We start from the raw sequence: 21,265 nt of genomic DNA on the forward strand, positions 1-21,265 counted from the left end.
AGACCAAAAAAGCTTTGATTACTGAGTCTGTATGAACCTCATGCAGAGAGAAATCAGATCCTTAATCCAAGTAAGAGCAGCCTACAGGCTGAACTAATTAATATCTGAAGAAGGCATTTTTAGCAATTAGCTGTTGTCAGGGAATAAGCAAATGGGAGATCTTCTCTTTTTTACTTGTCCATATCCCTTCTGTGAGTGGCCTGATGACTTGGGTAAAAGTGACAGAGCTTGATCATTTCAGTGGCTGCATTCAGCTGAAGAATCTTTCAAAGCAGATGCCAACTTGTTCCTCTTAATTCTGTTTTCAAGTACCAGATCACATTGAAAGACACACATCTAAGTCTCTAAGCTTGTGGTGGGAAAACAAATTCTGCATGCATTGTTAAAATGATTTCACTTGGCAGCCTTAGCTATAATGGTTCAGTCCTCAAGATACTCAGTTAAGATATTAACTATCCCAAAGTCAGTATGATTAAAATCAGTGTCTGTATGTTCCCGTTCCATTAATTGCCTGCCTGCATACCCACAAATAACCACACAAGCAATACAGTCATTATACCCAACAGAAACAGAAGAGGTAGGCTGGGAGTACCATGTGATAACAGAAGAAACAGCAGAAAAAATTCCAAGCAATGAGATGTCTAAATTTGTAAAAATTTAAGTGACAAGAAATTACAGGCCCATACAAACATTTCTGAGTCTTCTAATGGTGAACACATCGGAAAGGCAAACACAGATTGGCTCCAGCTCAACAAAAGCTTTCTTTAATCTGTCCTTATTCTGCAAAGCCTTTACACACACACTGAATTCAAAGCATATGCTTGAATTCCATTGTGCTGACTGAGTACTTAGCTAAAGAGGAATGGACTTCTGAACCGGGCTCAAAGGTTTTTCTATTTAGTCCTTAATAAACATCTAACAAAAAGGACAGCCTACAGTGTATGTAACAGGGAATGTACTTGGAAACGACACTTCAAGAAGGAGTCAGAGTATCTCCCAACACCAGATAAGCTTTAGTCACATGCAGAGATGTATCTAACACAGAACATACCTCCTCTGCATGTGATGTGGAAGTTTACTGAGTACTGAGGTCACCTGGAAAGCAAAAATAATTAAAGAATTAACGAGAAGTGTGTAAGAAGCGGAAGAATATTTCCCCCTTTCCTCCTGCTCCTCTTCTTTATTTGGTTGTATGCTGAGATGCTATTCAGGACACTCTTATAAAAGTGAACTGCAAATTTATGTCAGTTCATACATCACTGGTTATTTGTAAAGTATCCCACCACAGAGGGCTAGCATAAGGTTTTCTGTTGCAAAAATGTTTTTGATGCAAATGTATCCTGTCTGTGCCTCCTAGTAAATTTTGGCCTCCTGTTGCTGGACTACTCTCATATAGTATTACCATACCCTTTCATATTAGTCTAGCTGATTCATTTCAGTGATTAATAAGGTGCAGCTATTAGGAGCAGGAATTTTTGCAAAACTATCCATTCAAGATATACTAAATTAGGCATCCTATGTCCTTATGTCCTGATTTCAGCTAGGATAGGAGTTAATTTTCTTCTTAGTAGCTGGTACAGTGCTGTGTTCTGGATTCAGTATGAGAATAATGTCGGTACACACTGATGTTTTAGTTGTTGCTCAGTAGCGCTTACCTAAATCAAGGACTTTTCAGTTTCCCATGCTCTGCCAGTGAGCAGGTGCACAAGGAGCAGGGAGGGAGCAGAGCCAGGACAGCTGACCCGAACTAGCCAAAGAGGTATTCCATACCATATGACGTTTTGTTCCGTATATAAACTGGGGAGGTTCGCCACGGGCTGCCAATCGCTGCCTGGGGACTGGCTGGGCAGCGGTCAGCAGGTGGTGAGCAATTGTATTGTGCATCACTTGGGTTTTTTTCCCCTTGGGTTTTATTCCTCTCTTTCTCTCTCCTCTTCATTACAATTGTTGTTGTTGTTGTTGTTGTTATTATAATTATTAAATTGTTCTTATCTCAACCCACAAGTTTTACCTTTTCCCGATTCTCCTCCCCATCCCACTGGGGCAGGTGATGGGGATGGGAGCGAGCAAGCGGCTGTGTGGTTATTAGTTGCCAGTTGGGGTTAAACCATGACACCTTGCTACATCAATATATAGACATATGGATGTGAAGGGCTGTAATAACTTAAGGCAATTCAAGAAAAAAACCACCCTTATTTCAACAGGTGAAGTATGACAGGAAATGAAAGCAAATACAAACACAAAAAATGGACAGCTTGATATGCACTGTCGCCTACTTTATTTTCTCAAATAAAAAACCTAATATACCAAATTACTTTTAACCTAATTAAAATCTGACATTATTTTATTAGGCAATATCATTAATACAATAGTGTACAGAAGAAAATGAAATAAAATATAAGTATGTAGTAAATAGTCTCATACACTAAGCCAGAACATAAAGCTAATGCTTCAAATATTGAATGCAAAGATAATGGCTGGTGATTGTTGTAAATGGACACAGCAGAAACAGGCTGCTATGTGTGACTGACTGACCCTGTTCTTTCCTCTCATTTACATACATTACCTCTAACACTGGTTGGACCCTGCTAAACTCAAATTACTGCTGGTTATGCAAAGTACGCTTGAAGAGGAACATTTTTAATAGAACTATTAATTATATTGTGAAAGAACATTTAGGTTATAAAAATCCCTCCAGTGCAGCATAAACATTTCAGCTGTTAGAAATATGCTTTTTTTTTTTTTTTCCCCTGGAGAAATTTCAGTGTCCTGAGTTTACCTTTCCCAGGTCAAGGAGGGAATGTGAAGAAAGCCAAGGGGAGGACAAGAAAGCCCAGAAGAAGTGCAACTAATCAAACTGGCACCTATGGCTCTAAAGATTTCTGATGTGCTTTGAAATACCCAGATGGTTGTTAAAAGAAGCTTTTGTTTATGTAAAATGAAGTACATTCTTAGAAACACTCAGCTAAGGGAAGTCAAGACAGAAGACATGTTCCTACAAAAGCATTGCTCTAGGATGCACAGAATACATCAAATTTTGTGGAAAAGGGACTTTTGTAACATTAATGACAGGTTACAAGAGACACCAAAACAGCGAAGACCCAGTCACACAGCACTTTATATCTGTATGTGCTTCTGTCAAGTTCCACATATTCCACCAGAGACTAATCTTCCTCAAACTAATTTTTCAGTACCTCCTTCCTTTGAAAAGATCTCATTTTCCTTCTGTTTCTGCTGAGGTCCATTGTTCTACATAATTTAGTACAAACCCAACAGTTTACATTTAAATGCACACATAAAGCTGTAACAGAAAAATGTTTTACATGCTGTATTTCTCCCATTGCCAGGAGGAATTACTGGTCTCAAGCCAACATTTTCACCTGTGCAGGATAGTTTTTTACCCTGGGAGAACTACTGTGGACTTCAGTGAGGCTGTTCAATGAATGAATAAAGACTTTCTGGTCTTTACTTCACAGTTGCATTTATTACGTTTTTTTCAAAAACCACGGCAGTTTCTAAGAGAACTGTCTCAAAAACAACTCCGTGGAGCAACCCTAGTCACTGAACTCCCAGCTGTGAAGGTGCCGCTTCCAAGATCCACCACACTTACAGATGTATTTCACAAAGACTGGTCACCAGAAATCATCAGCCATCAACTACGAGAAAGCCTCACAGCTGGTGGAAGAAGAGGAATGGATGGTCAGTGTGAAAACAAAGACAGCCTACAGAAAAGCATGGGGAATGAAGATCTCCAGCAGTTTGCAGGGCATGACACATTCTGGGAGAGAGAGTAGCAATGCGAACTGTTCAAGCTAGTTTTTATGTGAAATGCCTTGGTTCTGAGCAGATAGAACGCTGTACAGATACTTTCAGTATCAGGTACTGACCACCTGTAACGATGCACCACAGCAGCCCAGCAGCTGCATCCGAGCCAGAGCTGCCGGAGTATTTGTGGCTACTGCAGGGGCACTGAAAATTGGGGCACAAGAGTGAGAATATTACATGCATCCTCTCAAGAGAGCAGCAACCCTCTCTGGGCTTGGATTTTGACAGGAAAATGTACTTGAATTGACTGCCACAGGCGAGAAGCACTTTCAGCCGGGTAATTAGGAGCAGCAGGTAGCTACAGACCACTTCCACCATCAGGGCCCCTGCGCAAAAGCAGCTCTCCGCTGACTCAGCAGCGGCTCGCTGGTGTGATGCTCTGGCCACATATTGAACGCTCGCTTTCAAAGTGGTGACTAGTTTACTTCAGAGAACAACAGAAACTGAAACGGAGAAGTTCCTGTTAGAAGCACCACACCACTGCCTTAACAAAACCATGTCCAGCTTGAACCCTACTGTTACATGAAGCCGATCCTTAAACCAGTCTAGAGGCATCTAAATTGAAGTTGTTTAAGCTGGTAATAAGCAGATTTGAGCTAAGCTGTTTAATGATATTTGCAAACAAGAGTAAGTGCATTCACAGCTCAGGTATCACTCACTTAATTCTGTGACCATGTCTAATATTCTTCTGAGCATTCTGGCAAAAAAGCAGCAGTGCATTTTTGGTCCGCCTTATCAAGTGCATCACATCAGAGCAGGAATCAAGAGACCTTCTCCCTCTGTCTGGCTCTGGTTCAACCGCACTCAACTATTACATTCTGTTTCAGGCACCGAGTTGTCTGGAAGCCATTGACAGAGTGGAAGGAGCGAGGAGAAGAGATGGGGGAATACTCAGAGGGCAGAGACAATTTCTGGGAAGAGAATAACATAAAATCTATACAGTTTTGTTAAACGCTCATGTGCTGGGAATAAAACAGCTATCTGCTGTTCATGTTGAAGAGAAAATTATCAGGTGTGATACAAAGGGTTTGATTAGGAATAAAAGGAATGATATTTAAACACAGAAAATATCCGATCTTGACAGGAAAACTCTGAAGTGAAAGATGTATGAGGCTGTGGACAGTCTCTCAAGAGATGTGGTAAATGCCCTATAGTCTGTGGTTTTTAAAACTATCTCAATAAATCTTTGAAATATATATTGTAGGCCTAACACTGTATTTTCAATGAGGTGAAATGGAGACTCCAGAAGTGTTTCTGGACAAGACTCTCTACGGTATAAAATAGCGTGTAGACTTTTATCAGCAGAGGGTCATCTTCCATTCCCCAGTTGTAGATATGTTTTTTCCTCTTACATAGTTCATAATTTAGTTTCTTAAACATACAGCTTTCAAAACAGACTAGCTCAGCAGCCACGTCCTATTGCCCCATTGCTCTTTCTTCTTTCGCTATTACCTTTCTTTTGTCCCTTCTCCCCCAAACCATCCATTTGCCTCTACCACCTGATTTCTCAGACTTCCCCTGTGTTGCATCACAGAGTTGTGATGTCCTACAGCAGACTGCTCAGTGACAGCTAACCACTTTGCTTCTTGCCTTAGCTTCCAGCGTAAATACGAGAGCAAAGGAAGGGAGCAAACCACACAGCTGGATTTTGGGCACCGGGCTCAGATCTCTACCTTGTGTTGAACAGCCGTCAAAAGCCGAAACATGAAAATGACGGAAGAATTGACAAACTCCGCTTTTACCTGTGAGAAAGATGACAGTAACACAGTCATCACAGGCCAAATCATTCTCAGAAAGCTTATAAAATAGGGAAATAGCTGTTGATTTGATGGTGATGCACCGTTCCTGCTCATACATCAGTGAAGTGTGTTAAAGATACATGGTGACCAGGAGGTGCTAGTGTTGTGAGGAAGCTGCCCCACCCAAATTAAGTGCCAGGTAGCCAAGTCAAAACCATTCAGGATCAGAAACCTGAGAAGCAAGACTGTAACAAGCCCAGGTCTAGGGGCAGACACGGTCAGAGGTGGGGCTCCACATCAGAAAACCAGGTGCATCCTGTGTAGCAAGCTCCAGCAAGACAGAACTGCAGCAAAGTCAGTAGGAACAGCAAAAACTTTTCAGCAGAAGACTATGCCCCTTTTCTAAGGGGCAAGATTAACAGGTGAGATGAATTAACAGCATAATACACTGAGCAGCCAAGAAAACTGGTGGGATTATTATTATACCTTCTGGTGGCGTGAATGGCCAGTCTTTAGCTCCTCCTGACCTGTGTCTGGCCTGTAGGGGACTGTTCGGCCAAGGAGACTGAATACAACCCATTGCAGGGCTGAGGGTCTTGGAGAGGCTGTCTGAGCTGACCAGGGCCTTTCCTTGTCCCCTGACCAAGGCACTTCCAGGAAGACAGTTCCTTCATGCTCCAGTTCTAGACGCAGCCATGCAGGCTGTCACCATGTGCTGCTCCTTCTGCTTTCCCATGAAAGAACTTGCCTTTACTCTTCACCTGTCCCACTGCTGCAGGGGGTGGTGGCACCTCCCCACCTACATGGCTTTCTCTCCAGGAGATTCAACTTGGGAAGCACTGGAGCTGACCTGGAGAGCACAAGAAGCCTGGCAACAGGCACTGAAAATACTTCTCAAACATCATCTGAAGGACCTGAAACACCCCAGTCCAGCTTGGCTTTTCACCTTGAAAATTTCCATTTCCATTTCCAAACCCTGGAGAGACGAGAGATCATTCTCTCTTCTTAGTTCATTGCTTATTGACTCAGGTTATCAGTTAGCTCAGCTCGATTTCAGCTCTTCTAATACCTGCATTTCACTACAGATGCCCAGAGGCAAAGAGTACTTAGGAATTAGAGGTGTGAATTCATTTCCAGAGGCACCGAAACAGATTTAACAAAATCTATTGGGTAAATATTTAGCTGCAGGCTTGGTTCTAAGCAAGCCTGCGGAAGTGTGGTTTTACAACAAATGAGTTGAAAAGGCAACTTGAAAGCGTCAGAGAGTTTTTTTTTTTTCCTGTTGCTCACAGTTTTATTTTACTTTTTTATTTTATTTACAAATTTGCCACTCAATCCTATTTGCAGAGCAGCTAGAGAGGACAAATACCTCTGCCTGGAACAGACCTACATGCTGTCAAATGTTGAAATATTTGGCAAAGAAAAGCCTTTTGGTGGCGTTCCTTGCATACACCTCATTTTTCTTCAGCTGAGGAGAAGCACTGAAAGGATTTCCACTGGCGATCTCCAATGCCAGGAGATTCATTTATATCAAGTGCCAGTCATTTCTCACTGTATCAGCAATGGGATAATTAAGATTGTATCGCCTAATGCACAACATCACAGAGATTTGGGTGACGTAGGAAAATACTACAGGGTAGCACTTCTGGAGGTAGCATTTGTATGTCAGCTGTATGGGCTGGCTACACCAGCAGGGTTTCCCAGAGCAGAAGCCCCAAAGGGTCCATGAGAAGCCAGGGTAGAGCAGATCCTGGTGCATGAGAAGCTAGAATGGAGCAGATCCTACTCCAAAGTAGCAGCAACCCTGGAAGACGTTCAAATATGCAGTTTCTGATAAGAGTCAGACTGCCTGCAAAGATTTTAACATAGCAGTCATGGAGCTATAAATAACCTGCAGCATTAATAAGGTCAAAATAATGAGGGCAAACATAACAGGATCCCTTCAAACTTCATTTTCATCCAAGATCTCGCATTAGGAAGAGAACTAATACACGTTTTTTATAATCGTGTTAGTTGTATAAGAAAAATACTCAAGGTTGAAACAACAAATAGATAAATTTCATCATATAATTTTGGGATGATCTGCTGAAATTGTACTGACTGAAATGGTGTCACTGTCTTGAGGGGGAAACTAGAAATCATTACAAAGCTTTAGAAACCTGTAAGTTTCTAAATTTAGAAAACTGTAAAAATACATACACATAAAAATTATAAAATAATGCACTTAGAAAAGTGTTGGAGGATCAACATTTTAAGCCCTTAGAAGTTGCTGCATCTGCCAGCAACAGTTCATGACATCAGCTGAATTCTTGAACAGTGCCAAAAACTCAGACCCTGGGACAGTTTTACATGAGCTACTCTGAAGAGGAAGAATACCAAGCACCAAATCCAATGCTTCATATGTGAATGCTTTCTGTTCACCTCTAAAATTTTAACAGAAAAGCTAGGTCCAAACAATTTTTTTTTAAAAAAGGCACCTTATCAGACTCGAATAATGTTATTTGCTAGGATCAAAAAGACACATCATGTAATCTTCGTCCTGACTGCTCAGTTTTTAGTATGGCAAAGGATTAGAAAAAGAACAAATACAGTACTCTCTCAAATGTCCAAAGAAGAATGTTCCCATTCTCCTCATGCACACCAAACAAACAGATCACATCTGCACACATTTGGTTCTATCAGGATAAAAGCGAGTTGGTTTTATATGTTTCCCTAGTACTACAAACACTGACGGCAAAATAGGTAACACCTGAATGTATATGGGATAGAAAACCTTTTAAAATTAAACTTTCTAAGCTTCCCATGGGCAACAGCTACTCAGAATAATCTTTTCTGCTATATCCCTGTCCATGAAAATAATTCTGCACAGATTTCCTCTCCTTCCAGGCAAGATACAGCATCTGGACCCTCTCTGTCCTGGTACAAAGGCCTTTTACTTGCTCTTGAAGTCATGGATCTTTTTGCAACAAATGCAAACTTCGGTATATACATCAGTTTATGGTGATATTTATGAGGAAAAAATACAGATTTAGATTTAGGCTTTAGTGCACACTTCACATTCTTTTTACAGGGTGACTGTAACAAAAGAAAAATGTCTTTTTCCTTTTTTTCTCAGTAAACAGTTCTCTTGTATTCCAGGCAGATAATCACATGGGAAAGTAAATGTTTGTTCTTTAAAAGAAAGGTTTTAGGCTTTTTCAGAGGCTGAGCCAAAGTTTTGCCCTGAACTACGAAGAGCAAACACTTAGTGAGATTTGCGTTTGAGGGCTCCTGGCCAGAATTACCATGACCGTGAGTACTGGAGCAAAATATTGTGGCAAACTTCTCTTGGCTGGAACAAACACTGCAAATTTTATTTTGAAAATACGGCACCCTGGTAAAACCCCTGCTTCTCCTTTAAAGACATCCACTGTAAAATGCAATAGTATCTGCTCCACTGCTTGCAGGCCCCCAGGCAATCTCCCTCAGGATCAATGCCTGGAACAAACCAGACCAGATACTGGTCCCTGCTCCTCCATGTCTGCCACACAGAGAAAGGGCAAAGCTAACAACCGTCTGTGGAAATGTACACTTTTACAGGTCAGAAGCCATTTACCCTGAGTACTGCTAAGGCTTAGCTTCGCTGCAGGCTTACTCCCTTGAGTTGACATCCAATACATTGTTTTAAGTTGCTATAACAACGTACTTTCACAAACGCAGCCTGCACACTGTCTCACGGAAATTGTCTTGATCTGAACCTGAAAGCCTCAGTAAGTATGTCTAAAGTTTCTCCTTTCAACAGTGGGAATTGAAGCCTGTTGAAATCTACCTGCAGTTTTTTGCTGCAGACCTGTCAAGTGAAATACTCTCTTGTTTGAGAACTACAGGCACTGGCTGATGTACACAGCCATGCTTAGCCTGCACCGACTAATGCTCCTCTGCTGCTGGCATCCCATCTGTCCTAAAGGTTGTGAACTTTCAAGTGGCTCTTGTCCAGCACAGTACATTTATAGCAGAAAAGGGAAGAGAAGGCATGCATATGTCTGCATGTGAAAAAAGTAAAGGCTCTTCTATATAAAATACCGAGTTTAATCCCAGTTCCACTTAAATCAATGGAAAGGCTCTCATTGACTTCAATGACAACAGAGTCCATTTTGCCAGGATTTTACTTCTGTTTAATTTTAGCCATAATGGCTTGTGTTTTCAAAAGTAACTTGTGATGTAGGATACCTCTATTTCTGGATATATTGTAAAAGCTCCATTAGATGTCTGTTTTTCACAAACAAGAAGTTCTCATTCTCTGCTCAAAAATCAAGCAGGGCAGTGAAAATAAACATCATCTTCTGAAAACAGAGTCTAGCCTGTATGTTTGTCTATTTTGTAGTGTTGCAGTGTTAAAATTAGAATGCTGCAAGGTTAAATTGTGATGTGAACAGATTCCCAATCAAGGGGGAGCCAAGACAACAGAACAGCAACATCAGAAATAACAATTGATAAGCAATGAATGATGGCAATGTGTGGATCAACAGTCACTTCTGTTCTTTAATTACTGTAAGATTCTCAATGGAAAAGGTGGCATTTGTTATAAACGACACAATCTTGTTCATCCTTAAGTGGCAGATGTGAAATACTCGCTGATGGGAGATTTTACGCACCATTACATCAGCTCATTTTTTCCACATCTTTATCCACTTTAGATAATTTTGGATTTAGAATTATATGCTGTTTTACAAAGACAGGAAATTAACCTAATGACCTTGATGTAATAATTTCAGTCACTGATTCCTGTGAAAGTAATCTATCTCTTAGCTGTCCAGAATTTTGATAGGAAAAGCGTAACTACCAAAGTGACTACAGGAAAGAGATGATAAAAAGACACAGAGGTTGCATGGGACACTCCCAGAAGAAAGGTTTAAAATATTGGCTATTTTTATGCAATAAATTGGGGCAGGGGTGGGGGCAGGGGCAGTTATTTTAAAATGCAAACATAACCACTTATACTCCTCTTCCTGGCCTGCAGGTGTTTTCACATACCAGTTTTTCATCGGATACAACAGGAATTTAAAGGAACAGGACTCTAATTAGCAGTAGCTCATGCGGTCCTGCCCTTTGCAAGAAGCTGCAAAAGCCAGATGGAATACGTTGAAGATGGCAGAGTCACGGTCTGTTCTGCCTCCAGCACACTAGTGGGACCTTTCTGTTTGCATCTGACCACCTGTAGTGGAGGGGAACATGGATTAGCATTTTCCCAGGTAGAATGCACTTACAGCCCTAGTATTACTTTCCTAAAAGATAAGAATTTCAGAAACTGGAATGGGACTTCAGGTTTTTACTACCCCCTTCCAACAGTTACAATTGCACAAAATTAATGTCTGCATTGACAGCATTATGAAGACAAGACATATTCTCTCGTGGTAGCCCTCAATTTAAAATACACTGTGTAAAGTATTTTATTTCTATTAGAAATTACAATTTACACATAAAACTTTGGTTTTAAGGACAAAGGTAGGAAATTTCAGGTAAATAGAAAATTTAATTATTTTTTTTACCAGCTGTTGAGATCATTGTCCTTCCACTATTTGCAACTTCATATTATCCTGGGTTTTGGTCAGAATTCAAAATATACATATGTGAGCTTAGTAAAAGGGAGCCAAAGCACTTTCTGCTCCTTGTGTCACTATTTTCAGATCTGTAGCTGTTCTCTACATTGCCAAGTCACACCCCAAACTGAGGAAAATTTTCTGAGCTAATTGCACTGGTAGATGCTGATTAAACTTCTTATTTCCTAGGCTTTAGAGAGCCAAATGGGAACAGAATGGTCTGGCTAAATTCTGAATTGGCTTTCTGGAAGCATTTCTTTGAACTTCACCCAAAACTTAAGGGCCTGGGATGTTCTGCTATTCAAAACCTATTTCTGAACTGCACAATCTATTTCTGCACCTACCTGATACATTCTCTGCCTTAGGAAAAAAAAAAAAAAAAAGACTCCTACAATTCCAGTAGTTTTAAATCACTTCTCTCTCTCCATGCAGCTCCACTAAATGTGCTGAGGTGTACCCCTTGCTTAAGTGAGAGAGAGCAGAGAGCAGGCTGGCAAAAGCAGCCCCACAAAGACCATGCTTCAGTGCTGGCCGCACACAGTCTCAGGTGTATTGACTCTTAATTCCTCCTGCAAGGATGATCCACCTTCTCGAGCTTTTGACTTAGAACTCTAATTTCTCTTGTAAAACATGGTGGTTTAGTGTATACTCATCACAAACCCAAGCATTTAAAGAAAACAGAAGCGAATACTCTTTTTGCACCCTGACAGCTGGAAGGCTGTTACACTTACCCAAGCCTGCAGCCACCCAGACCCAGCAGAAGTCTAAGCTGGTGATGGTCTGGCTCATGGGACTCTGCCTCACCGCTTTGCCCAGACCAGCACGCTTGCTGGTTTGAAGGCACAAGGTTTTGCATTGCAGCCAATTCTGTTTGCTTTAAAACCATTAGAAGGTCCCTTGTGCAAGAATAATTATGCTTAGGCTCTTAAAAATCAAAACCTGACCCAAAATGAATAATTATTTCATTCTGCTTTTAGGTTATTTATGTGATTTACAGATTTTACATTACCAACTGGGAGAAAAAAAAACACTACTAATGGCTGGCTTAAAACATCCTCCTTCTTCAGCTTCTAATCATTGCTCAGGATTGCTCCATCTTCCTGCATTTAATGTATCACTGTAATAAAATCACTCTGAAAAAGAGACTCAGCAGTGAGGTGAAGCAACAACATGAAAAAGAAGGCAAAGCAGAAGCTGGTTTCGTATCATTACACATGGTGCAGCTGTAAGAAGTTTCTTCCTTCACAAGCAGGTGGTTCCCTGTCTCCGCTCACAATCTGCCACCATCACCTTCTCTCATTCATGCGCTGTTCCATGTTCAAGGTGCAGAAGCTGCACTTGTTTCATGTTATCTCAGCAGTTAGGGAAGGTGTTTCCAAGTCTCTAGCACACAAGCACATAGGGGTACTTCAGATATAAGCATTATAAATTTTTATGTTATGCCTCTACCTCCTGAAACTGGTGCTCTTTTCAGGAGTGACACGGGCTTCATTATGGGAAAGGTCTACCAGAAGCTTTCAGTACTTTTACCCTAACAGACACCAAGCAAGTGCTGGGCTCTGGCAATGCCTCATAGAGATCAGACAAGTAAGGCACCAAATAAGGTTGTTTTATTAGGCACAAGGCAACAATATGAAATAGCGTGGGTGAAGTTTAATTAATATCTCTGAATAACATCAGAAATTTGACCTACACCAAGTGTAAACATAATTGTAGCCACAATGCTGATAACAATCAACAATCACCAAGGATCCACAGATAACCAGTGCTTAACGAACACAGGAAAAACTTGCGACCAAAGACACGGCAAAGAGAAACCTTGATATATGGAAACAGTTAAAGACAATGAAAAAGTGCAAGGATTATCAGTGAGGAGAACTAGAAAAAGAGATTCCTTGTGTAAATGTTAAAGGACAGATTTGAATGAAGAGTATCTGGTCATTAGAAAATGCCAGTCTGCTCCAAGGAATAGCAGAACAGAGGCAAAAAAGTGCATATATGTAGTGAGCATGGAGGAGGAATAGGACCAACGGCAGAGAGTGGCAATGCAGACAAGGGAAGGCAGTAAGAATAGCAAATGAGAAGGGAAATACGATGAACATATAGCTGGGAAGCTAAGGGGTACCAGTCGGTGTCCTTCACACTACGGTGTTGGAAGTATTTTCAAAGCCCGTTGAAGACACTTAATTGTACCTTTCCACACGGAGTTTTCAGAGGTCAACAGTTATGTTTCAACATGGAACAAACACACCAGGCTCATGGAATAAACCCCAAACAACAGGTATTTTTTGGTCAGCCTACTCATGACCAACACATCAGTCTGAAGCAGTGCACCAGAAAAGCATTTGAGCACCTCGCACCTGCGGGTAACTGCTCACGTGGGAGCTGGGGTGCACTGCATGAGGAAAACAATACATGGCTGGCAAAAGATTGTCAAAATCAAAGAGTAACTGTTTTGATTAAAGGCCAAAGGACTAGGCTTTGTTGCTCAAGCCACCTAAGGCAGCACATTTAAGTTGCTCGGAACTGACAGAGTTACAGAGTAGGATAATACTCTTTGAAGAGAGCCAAAGCCACACTTCCAGCAAAACAGGAGGCATTGTGACCTTTGTATCTACCTCACTGCCCGAAACTACCTACTGTCTCCTCTCCTGCAGTGCTGCTAAGATGCACAAACTCACAAAATCATGCTGGGGGATAAAAGCACCCTTCCCACTTGTCACGAACTGGAGGTTTTGGTATGATACTGCTCCAGCATATCCATCTGTGTAATTGAGGCAGATGCTATAATGGGCAAAATACCTCGTAAAATCTGGAGAGGTCTGAATGCTACAAAGCCAGTGAGGTCTAACTGGTTACTTGCTAAAGATTAAAAATTATCATAGCTTCAAGACCTCAGTGCTTAAGTGTATTCCCTAAAGCCTGATGATGGAAATCCTGTCAGGAAACTAATACAGGGGATAAAGCAGAATTTCAAATAGTCCATCTATTAGATATTGAAAAACAAAATAAATCCATTTGTGTTGCTATTTAAAGCCGTAATATTTCTTTGAATAGGAAATTGCACAATAGCATTTTTATTAATCTTAGATGTTTTCAAACATAAACTTCTTTAAAATAATCCAATTAAAGCACATTTTTCATGTTTAAACATATTTCAAATCACATGTGTTACTCCTTATTTTGGAACATACTTGCTCTGTCAAAAAACCCACTTATGTTCATACAGACATAATCTGATTAGTTTAATTTTGGTGTCACTATTGGTGTTCAGTTTGCCCCTTAGACTGGAAATACAGTTCTCTCAAAGGAAGAAAAAAAATCTTCCTGTGACTGTGCTGTTAAATTAGGCACCCTACAAAAGCCAACTAACTAAAATCTGGTTTCTTCCAGGAAAGCCAGAATGAATCACTGCTTCCCTTTCCTGCCACCAGCAGAGCCTGAGCCCTCTCCAATTAGGGAAAAGAAAAAGCAGACAGATTTCTCTGACAACTCTTCCTCACAAGGATCTTGCTCATCAGTCTCAAAAAGTCCACTAAGAAGAAAAAAGAATCATGTATTTGGTCATCTTCTGTCAGGCAGAAGACCTTACCAGCATTTCCTGGCCCAAGCATTTGTACAACGTAAGCTCTTTCTCTTGACACCTTTGAAGATGCTCATAAACCCTGAAGAATCATAAAAGAAACTGGTGACTGATAGGAAACCATAAAAAATTAGGACTTTGGCTACAGAAGAACATTCCTTGCTTTGGAAATACTCTTACAGGCTACTGTTTTTAAGAGTTATTAGTGGTTATTTACCTTTTGAATACAAGTACATCTACTTTTCTGTGTGTGGAAACACATGCACAACTTTTTTTGCCTTGGTTCTGTAAATACTTAATTAAGCTAATAAACAATTTAACTGAAACAAATTAAGTGTGCCAGTGCAATATTTCAGTTTCAATTAACCTTTTAATTTAAATGTTCATCTGCCTACTTTCAATATAATTTAAAGCTGGTAAAAATCCAAGAAATCTTCAATATAAGTGAAAGATAGCCTGACTGGAATGATATTAAATCCGTAGGGGAGATGTCAGCAGTGGTTTCCTGAGCAAATTGACAATAAGGAAGTGTGATGTATGAAGCCTAGGGGTTATAAAAAGGAAAAAAACCCACACCTTTTTTTTTTTTTTCCCTGCTTTCCTCCGCTAACTTCAGCAGAATTAACAATCAAGATGTTCCTAGTTTTCCAGTATTAGCATTCCTCAGTGTGCCCTCACCTTCGCTGCCACTGTCGAAGGGTGCTTGAAATTCTAATCTGCCACTTTTCATTCTAAACAGCACTCCACACAAAAATATCCCTAACTGAAGACAGCTAACAGGCTTTTAGTCTTCCCCTCGTGACATAAATGTGTGAGAAATAATATTCTTAATTACAGTTAGTAGGTAGGTGGCACTGTGCCTCTCAGCCCTGTAAATCCCGTTGCTTTCAGTCCAGCGCTGCTGCAGTGCACAGTGAATGTGGGATGGTCAGCCTCTAGGCAGCCAGTTACTTCAGCATCGCAGATCAGCACGCAGTTTGGCACAATTAACAGGCTACCTGCTCAGTAAAAAAGGAAGGGGAGGCTTGCAGTTTGTGCCTGTTTTATTCTCCTTGACCCAATGTGACAGCACTTCTTAGGTCACTTATCTTTAATAAAAGAGCTTGTGGCATTTAATCTTTTCTTCAGTGATCTTCCTTTTTGGAAACCATGAAAACGGAAGTAATTCAACCCAAACGCAGTAATCTGTGTCTAATGACATACATGACTCACTTTAAGTGCATCTGTGTGTGCGTCTGTGTGTATATGCGTACATGCATACACAAAAGCATATGTACGAGGGCTGGTTTACACGGGGCAGGCAGGGAGGGAGAAGTCTTGTAGATTAATCAGTTAGCACAGCCTTGAGCTGACAAAGGAGGTAGTATAATCACAGAGGGGAGCTTTTCCTTAGCAGAGGATCTAGATAGGAGCTTTAGTCTTCGATGTTCAGAGCCAGAAACTCTCTCAGCACAGGTTTATTGGTGGATGAATCTGTGGGAGGAAGCTATGCTCCCTTTCCTCTCAAAGATCTAACATCAGTAAGAGCCACCAGATACTCTGAGCTGTTGGTTAAAGAAGCTGTTGGTTGTTTCTCTCGTTCTTTCACAGGAAGTTAATTCCTCACTGAAAGTAACCTTCTGCCCATATTTCCAAGTGAACCTCTAAGGTTTAGGGTCTCTGCGCTAGAGGCTCACCTTCACCTCAGAGAGCTTTCTTTTGGCTGTACCTCTGCTGCTCCATCAGGAAAAGAGGATCTCTTCTCAGGGTGTCACAGCATTTGGCATTTTCTTCCTTAACAGACTGTATTACTGGAAACAGGAGACTGAACAAACTCTTTTGCTCTGCAGTGCACTTTGAAGTTCTCCATGGTTCACAGCTGCAGAAAAGAACATGCAATGAGCCAGAAAGCAGGGTAGCGCTAACGTCTCGTGACTGTTCCCTGGCACAGACTCGTGATCCGTGAGCGCTTTGGACTCAGCAATATTGAAGGCAAGTTCCTCAGAGGAAGAATTACAGGAAGTTTGGCCCCAGGCAAATGTGGCCATGTGGATCTCTCCCTGAGGCGTTCATATGCAAGCCTCCTCTCCTAGCTCAGTGGCCATGGCAGCCTGGGAGCCAGAGCCTCATTTTCCAGAAGTGGTGTGTGCGTTTGCCCTCTTTCAGCACACTCTTAAAGCTGAAATGGGTTTTGGAGCTAGCTCTACAGACATCCAAGATAAACATCCTGATGCCATAAGCTCTTGTGCTCTATGAAGAATTGAACCAGTTTCTCCTGGGATGTTTTCATAGTAGACTTCCTTCCAAGGACAGCAAATTTCTTTAATTCTCCATGTTGAATGCTCTAAGTGACTGGATCTTTTGTAAGTAACTGGCCCTGAGAGCACAGGTCATGCATGTGAGGAAGACACTCTGGACTGCTATCAATACATCCACTTTTGATCTGAGATGTGACCCTGGAGATGTTAGCTCTCCTTTTAGAAAAGGTTTTTCCCATTTTGATTTGAGCCAGATGAAGATTTGGATGTGGAGACCAAGCTCCTAGAGATAGTGTCTGCTACTGTAATCATCCTTGTACATATTTACCTCCAGAAAAATATCTCAGCCATCTGACAGCTGAGTGAGGGACTGGCCTGCTCCTACTACTGCACATATTCCTACATCAATTAGTCACTGCAAGTTGTTCCGTGTTGGAATTTTGCCTACGTTACTATTTGCATACAAGGCATATACACATCATATTACATAGCCCTAAAAATTTGTGTCTGTTTTGATTCCTACTAATCAAGATTCCAGATTTCTTTCTTCTCAGAGGCTGACACACAGTCATGTCAGTCCAGTGGCTTATTTTTTTCTTTCCAGTGGGGTCAGTTTGGTTTTTCCATGAATCCAAAACCAGAAAAAAGATTATTTTGTTAATAAATTGTGTGATATTAATCTACAGGAGTGGGGCAGATGAGACGTATTTTATAAATTTTTTTACATTATTAGTGAGTTACAGTTTTAATGCTGGGTAAAATCTGAAAAGCAAAATTTTGCAGTAAAATTATTCCAATGGTACATTAGTACGTTCTAGCAGTTTTCCCTGACTTTCTCAGATGATTCACATACAAGAGGCACCCATATGTTATAACGAATTATAACCTGGTTTACTGCACCTTTCAGAGCTTTCATTTAGCACCGGGTTTTAATACATTGTGCAGTCTGTAGACACAGATATACAAGACACTGCCCCTTGTTTCAAAGGTTTTACAAGAGATTCAATGGGATTAATGAGACAGTAGAAAGGAAATGGAACAAAAGTCCAAGGGGGAAGGTTCATATGTATTCACAGATCCTAAAAAATGGACAAAATGCAATACTTGAACATACAGTATTCTTCACCAGACCATGACCAGGATTGCAATCTTTAAGAACATGCGTAGAATCTAACCTAATCCTAGTAAACCCATGCAAAGGAACACCATTTGGTGAAGGAAACTGCCTTTTGCTGACAGTACTCATGTTCCTTCTATTCACCAGGCTTCACCATGAATATGATTTTCCATACCCATATTTACATAACCTCTTCCCTTTTTGCTACTCTAGCAAAGATGACCAGCTAGACACTCTTTTCTATCTTGTTTTGCTATTGTTGCTTAATAATGGAGCACCTATGACTCTCACTTCCATTTCTCCCTTCCTTGTGATAAACCATCGTAGCTGTGATTTTAGAAAGACAAACTCATGGAGAGGGAAGTACTTATTAGATGGTGCTTTGTCTCCTCCTTAATTTTTTAATTCCCTGGAGAACTTCACCCTTAGTGACAGTCTGTTAGATAGTGTGTTAGTGATACTATGCATCACTTGCTTTATGCTTTGGGCCACAATGGATGTGCTGTATTATTGATAAAGAGCTCTTGTGTGTTTGAATTAGATTTCTCATTCACCCAATTGAACAAGGTCCCTAAATCTAGATAGATTAAGCTCCTATTGCTTAGATAATTTCATCTGGATTTTCCTTGCTCTGTTTGAACTGGTGAAATCAGAGCTAAATCAAGGTCCTACTTGAGTTTTTCCTTGTACAGTTAATCTTCCCCTTCAAAGATTTCCACCCTTTCTGAATCCTCATTTTCAAGAATCCGGACTCAGCTCCTTGCAAACCTGTCTTGTTCTGGGATCATTAACAGGCTGCTTGTTTATATACTTCTTTATTTCACAAATTCCCTCCTGGGAGCTGATGGGCAGGACGGCTGCTTCTTTCTTCACCTCTGTTAAAGTCACCTCATTACAGCTGGAAAAGTCTCATTTAAATCTGAGCTCTGATCACACAGTTCCTACAGTGTCACACAAAGCACACTTACTCTTTGCTCGTGGCAAAGCTGCCTATCACTCAGACTTGGTTTATTTATACCGTAAATCAGGCTGTTGCTTCTTGCCACTAACAGGCCTGAGTGAGGGGAAGGCTGACTTTCACACCAGGCCTCAGTTTCTACAGGAAAGCTTCCAATTTGCCTGCAGTGGTGATGAAGGATTTTAAATACTAGATCACCATGGATATAAATATCTGGAGAAACACAACGGTCACTTGAAACCTTTTAATTAGAGCAGTAGAGAAAGACTGCACTTCTGCACACCCTTGCTATGCCCTATGTAAAAGTAGTGGGGCAGGACACTTTTTCCTTACATTTTGTATCTGTCTACTGTGAAACACACTGGAGCTTTTCCCATGGACTGGCTTTACACACACATCCATGCCATGTCTCTTCAGCTTTCTGACAGAACTAGGGAGTGGATGAGTCTTTAGCCTCACCACTGCTCCTAAACTGGCATGAAAGCACTTGGGTTTCTGCCTCTGATTCTTGTTATCTGTGTAAGCGGAATCATCTATGGAGTGGAAGTTTGAGGCTTTTAAACATCTCTTATGTGGTCAGGAGAAAAAAGCAACTATTTGTTGAAATAAAGAGGAGCTCAATGGTAAGGGAGAAATATGTTCTAAGTTGCAGATAATAGAAAGTATTCAAAATGTTGGAAAAGCCTCATGGGAAGCAGGAAAAGTACTGAACCATCTAACTTGAATTTCAGACATGCTCTCCACCCTCTCCACTACTGGTTTGATCTCAATTTTTTCCTTTCTAAAGTACTGTTGTCTTCCTCCACTGAACAGATGCTACCTGAAAGCCTGCCACATTTAACCTAGATATGTGTAAAAGCAAAAAAAAGGTGCATAGAGAATATGGGAGAGTAAGTATTTTTTTGTTTGATATGGATCTGAATAAGCATAAACTCAGTGCTGACATTATTTCTATTTACCTGTATGTGGACGAATGGTTAACTGGGTAAAAAACATAATATCCTGTGGCACTGTGTCCACTTCCACATCTTTACAGGTGCACTGAAGTTTGGTTAGCTGCGTTAAGAAAACTGCTGGACTTAAGGAGGCAGCATAGAATCTGAAGGAGGAAATTACATGAAAATTCACTTCCAAGAAGACTCAGGCACCCTGATGCAGCTGATCCAGAGGGAGGGAGGAAGAAATCTTAATAAATACTAAAGACAGCACACCATTAAAAAGTACTGATAATAAAAACCACTAAGTAGGTAAAGTTCTGGATTTTGACTGACAAGAGAGATGTTCTGAACCACTGTGCAGATAGTAACAAAACCAAAACCTGTTCAACACCTTTAAGTAAAGTGGAAACAACAGCAAAAAACTTCACTTTTGCATTGATTTTAGGGGAATCACCTCCTAAGCTGAAAGAATGGTCTCCCTGCAGTAAGGGTGCGTCTCTAACAGTTTAAATCACTGTCAATGTATTCACAATGTCATATTAGTAAATTAACTTACAAAAAAACACCCACTTGGAAAAACTAAGAGAAAACTTTCTGGGAAGTTGTGCTGACACACTGAGGAGGGTAAGATCTCAAGTTAATCGATGCAGTCGTACCTTACCTGGTTCTGCAGTTTAATATTACCGTGCACCCCTACTCCCTTCTGCGGAGAACAACATGTGCTGGGAACTGTAGCATTTGACCTTCCCCAGCTCTCCGTCAGAAACTCCAGCGTAGCCTTTACCTTCGGCAAGGAGCTGTGCTCCTTTTCCCCCTCGTGCTCTGTGCAGAGCAATCTAATACACCTCATCATGTGGTGTGTTGCTATAGCAGCAATGAATCCAGCTGCTGCAACACAAAAGACTGACAAAAAGTTGTGGGTTTTTTCCTGTCCACCCACCCAGTAAAAGTCAGGGTTGTTTTCTTGTGCAGCAAATCTAATCCAGATAGATTTATGCCACCTGTGAGAGCTAAATTGTGGCAAAGTCTAAAAAGAAAGACACAACTATAGGCTTTTCTTAGGAGGACTTCGGATTTACTTTTAAGAGAACCAATGAGTCAATAGTATGAAATCACCACTGATCCCTTAAACAGCTGATCCTCTTTTTCTGCTCCTGCCATTCACTGGTTTCAAAATTTAGGTCCCTATCTCCATAGGAATTGCAATCACATAATCATGCTTGGCAGACAGAAACGTGATGGCATAGCTGCAGAGCCAGTACAGGTGGCAAACACCAGATTTACACCTT

General features: G+C 40.9%; 1 protein-coding gene across 19 annotated transcripts in view; it reads right to left on the reverse strand.

Moving 5' to 3' along the window:
- Positions 1 to 21,265, reverse strand: part of DTNA (dystrobrevin alpha) — a 233,872-nt gene that overhangs the window by 110,658 nt on the left and 101,949 nt on the right. Inside the window, exon 2 of one of the 19 annotated variants that reach the window (XM_080381489.1) lies at positions 1,052 to 1,095. The exons of the other annotated variants lie outside the window; for them this stretch is intronic. Within the exon in view, the coding sequence (XP_080237615.1) occupies positions 1,052 to 1,062 (11 nt within the window). The 5' untranslated portion in view covers positions 1,063 to 1,095. The remainder of the gene's footprint in view (positions 1 to 1,051; positions 1,096 to 21,265) is intronic. 19 annotated transcript variants of the gene reach the window in all.

This window comes from Falco punctatus, assembly GCF_963210335.1.
Source record: "Falco punctatus genome assembly, chromosome: 3".
Classification (NCBI taxonomy): Eukaryota; Metazoa; Chordata; class Aves; order Falconiformes; family Falconidae; genus Falco; species Falco punctatus.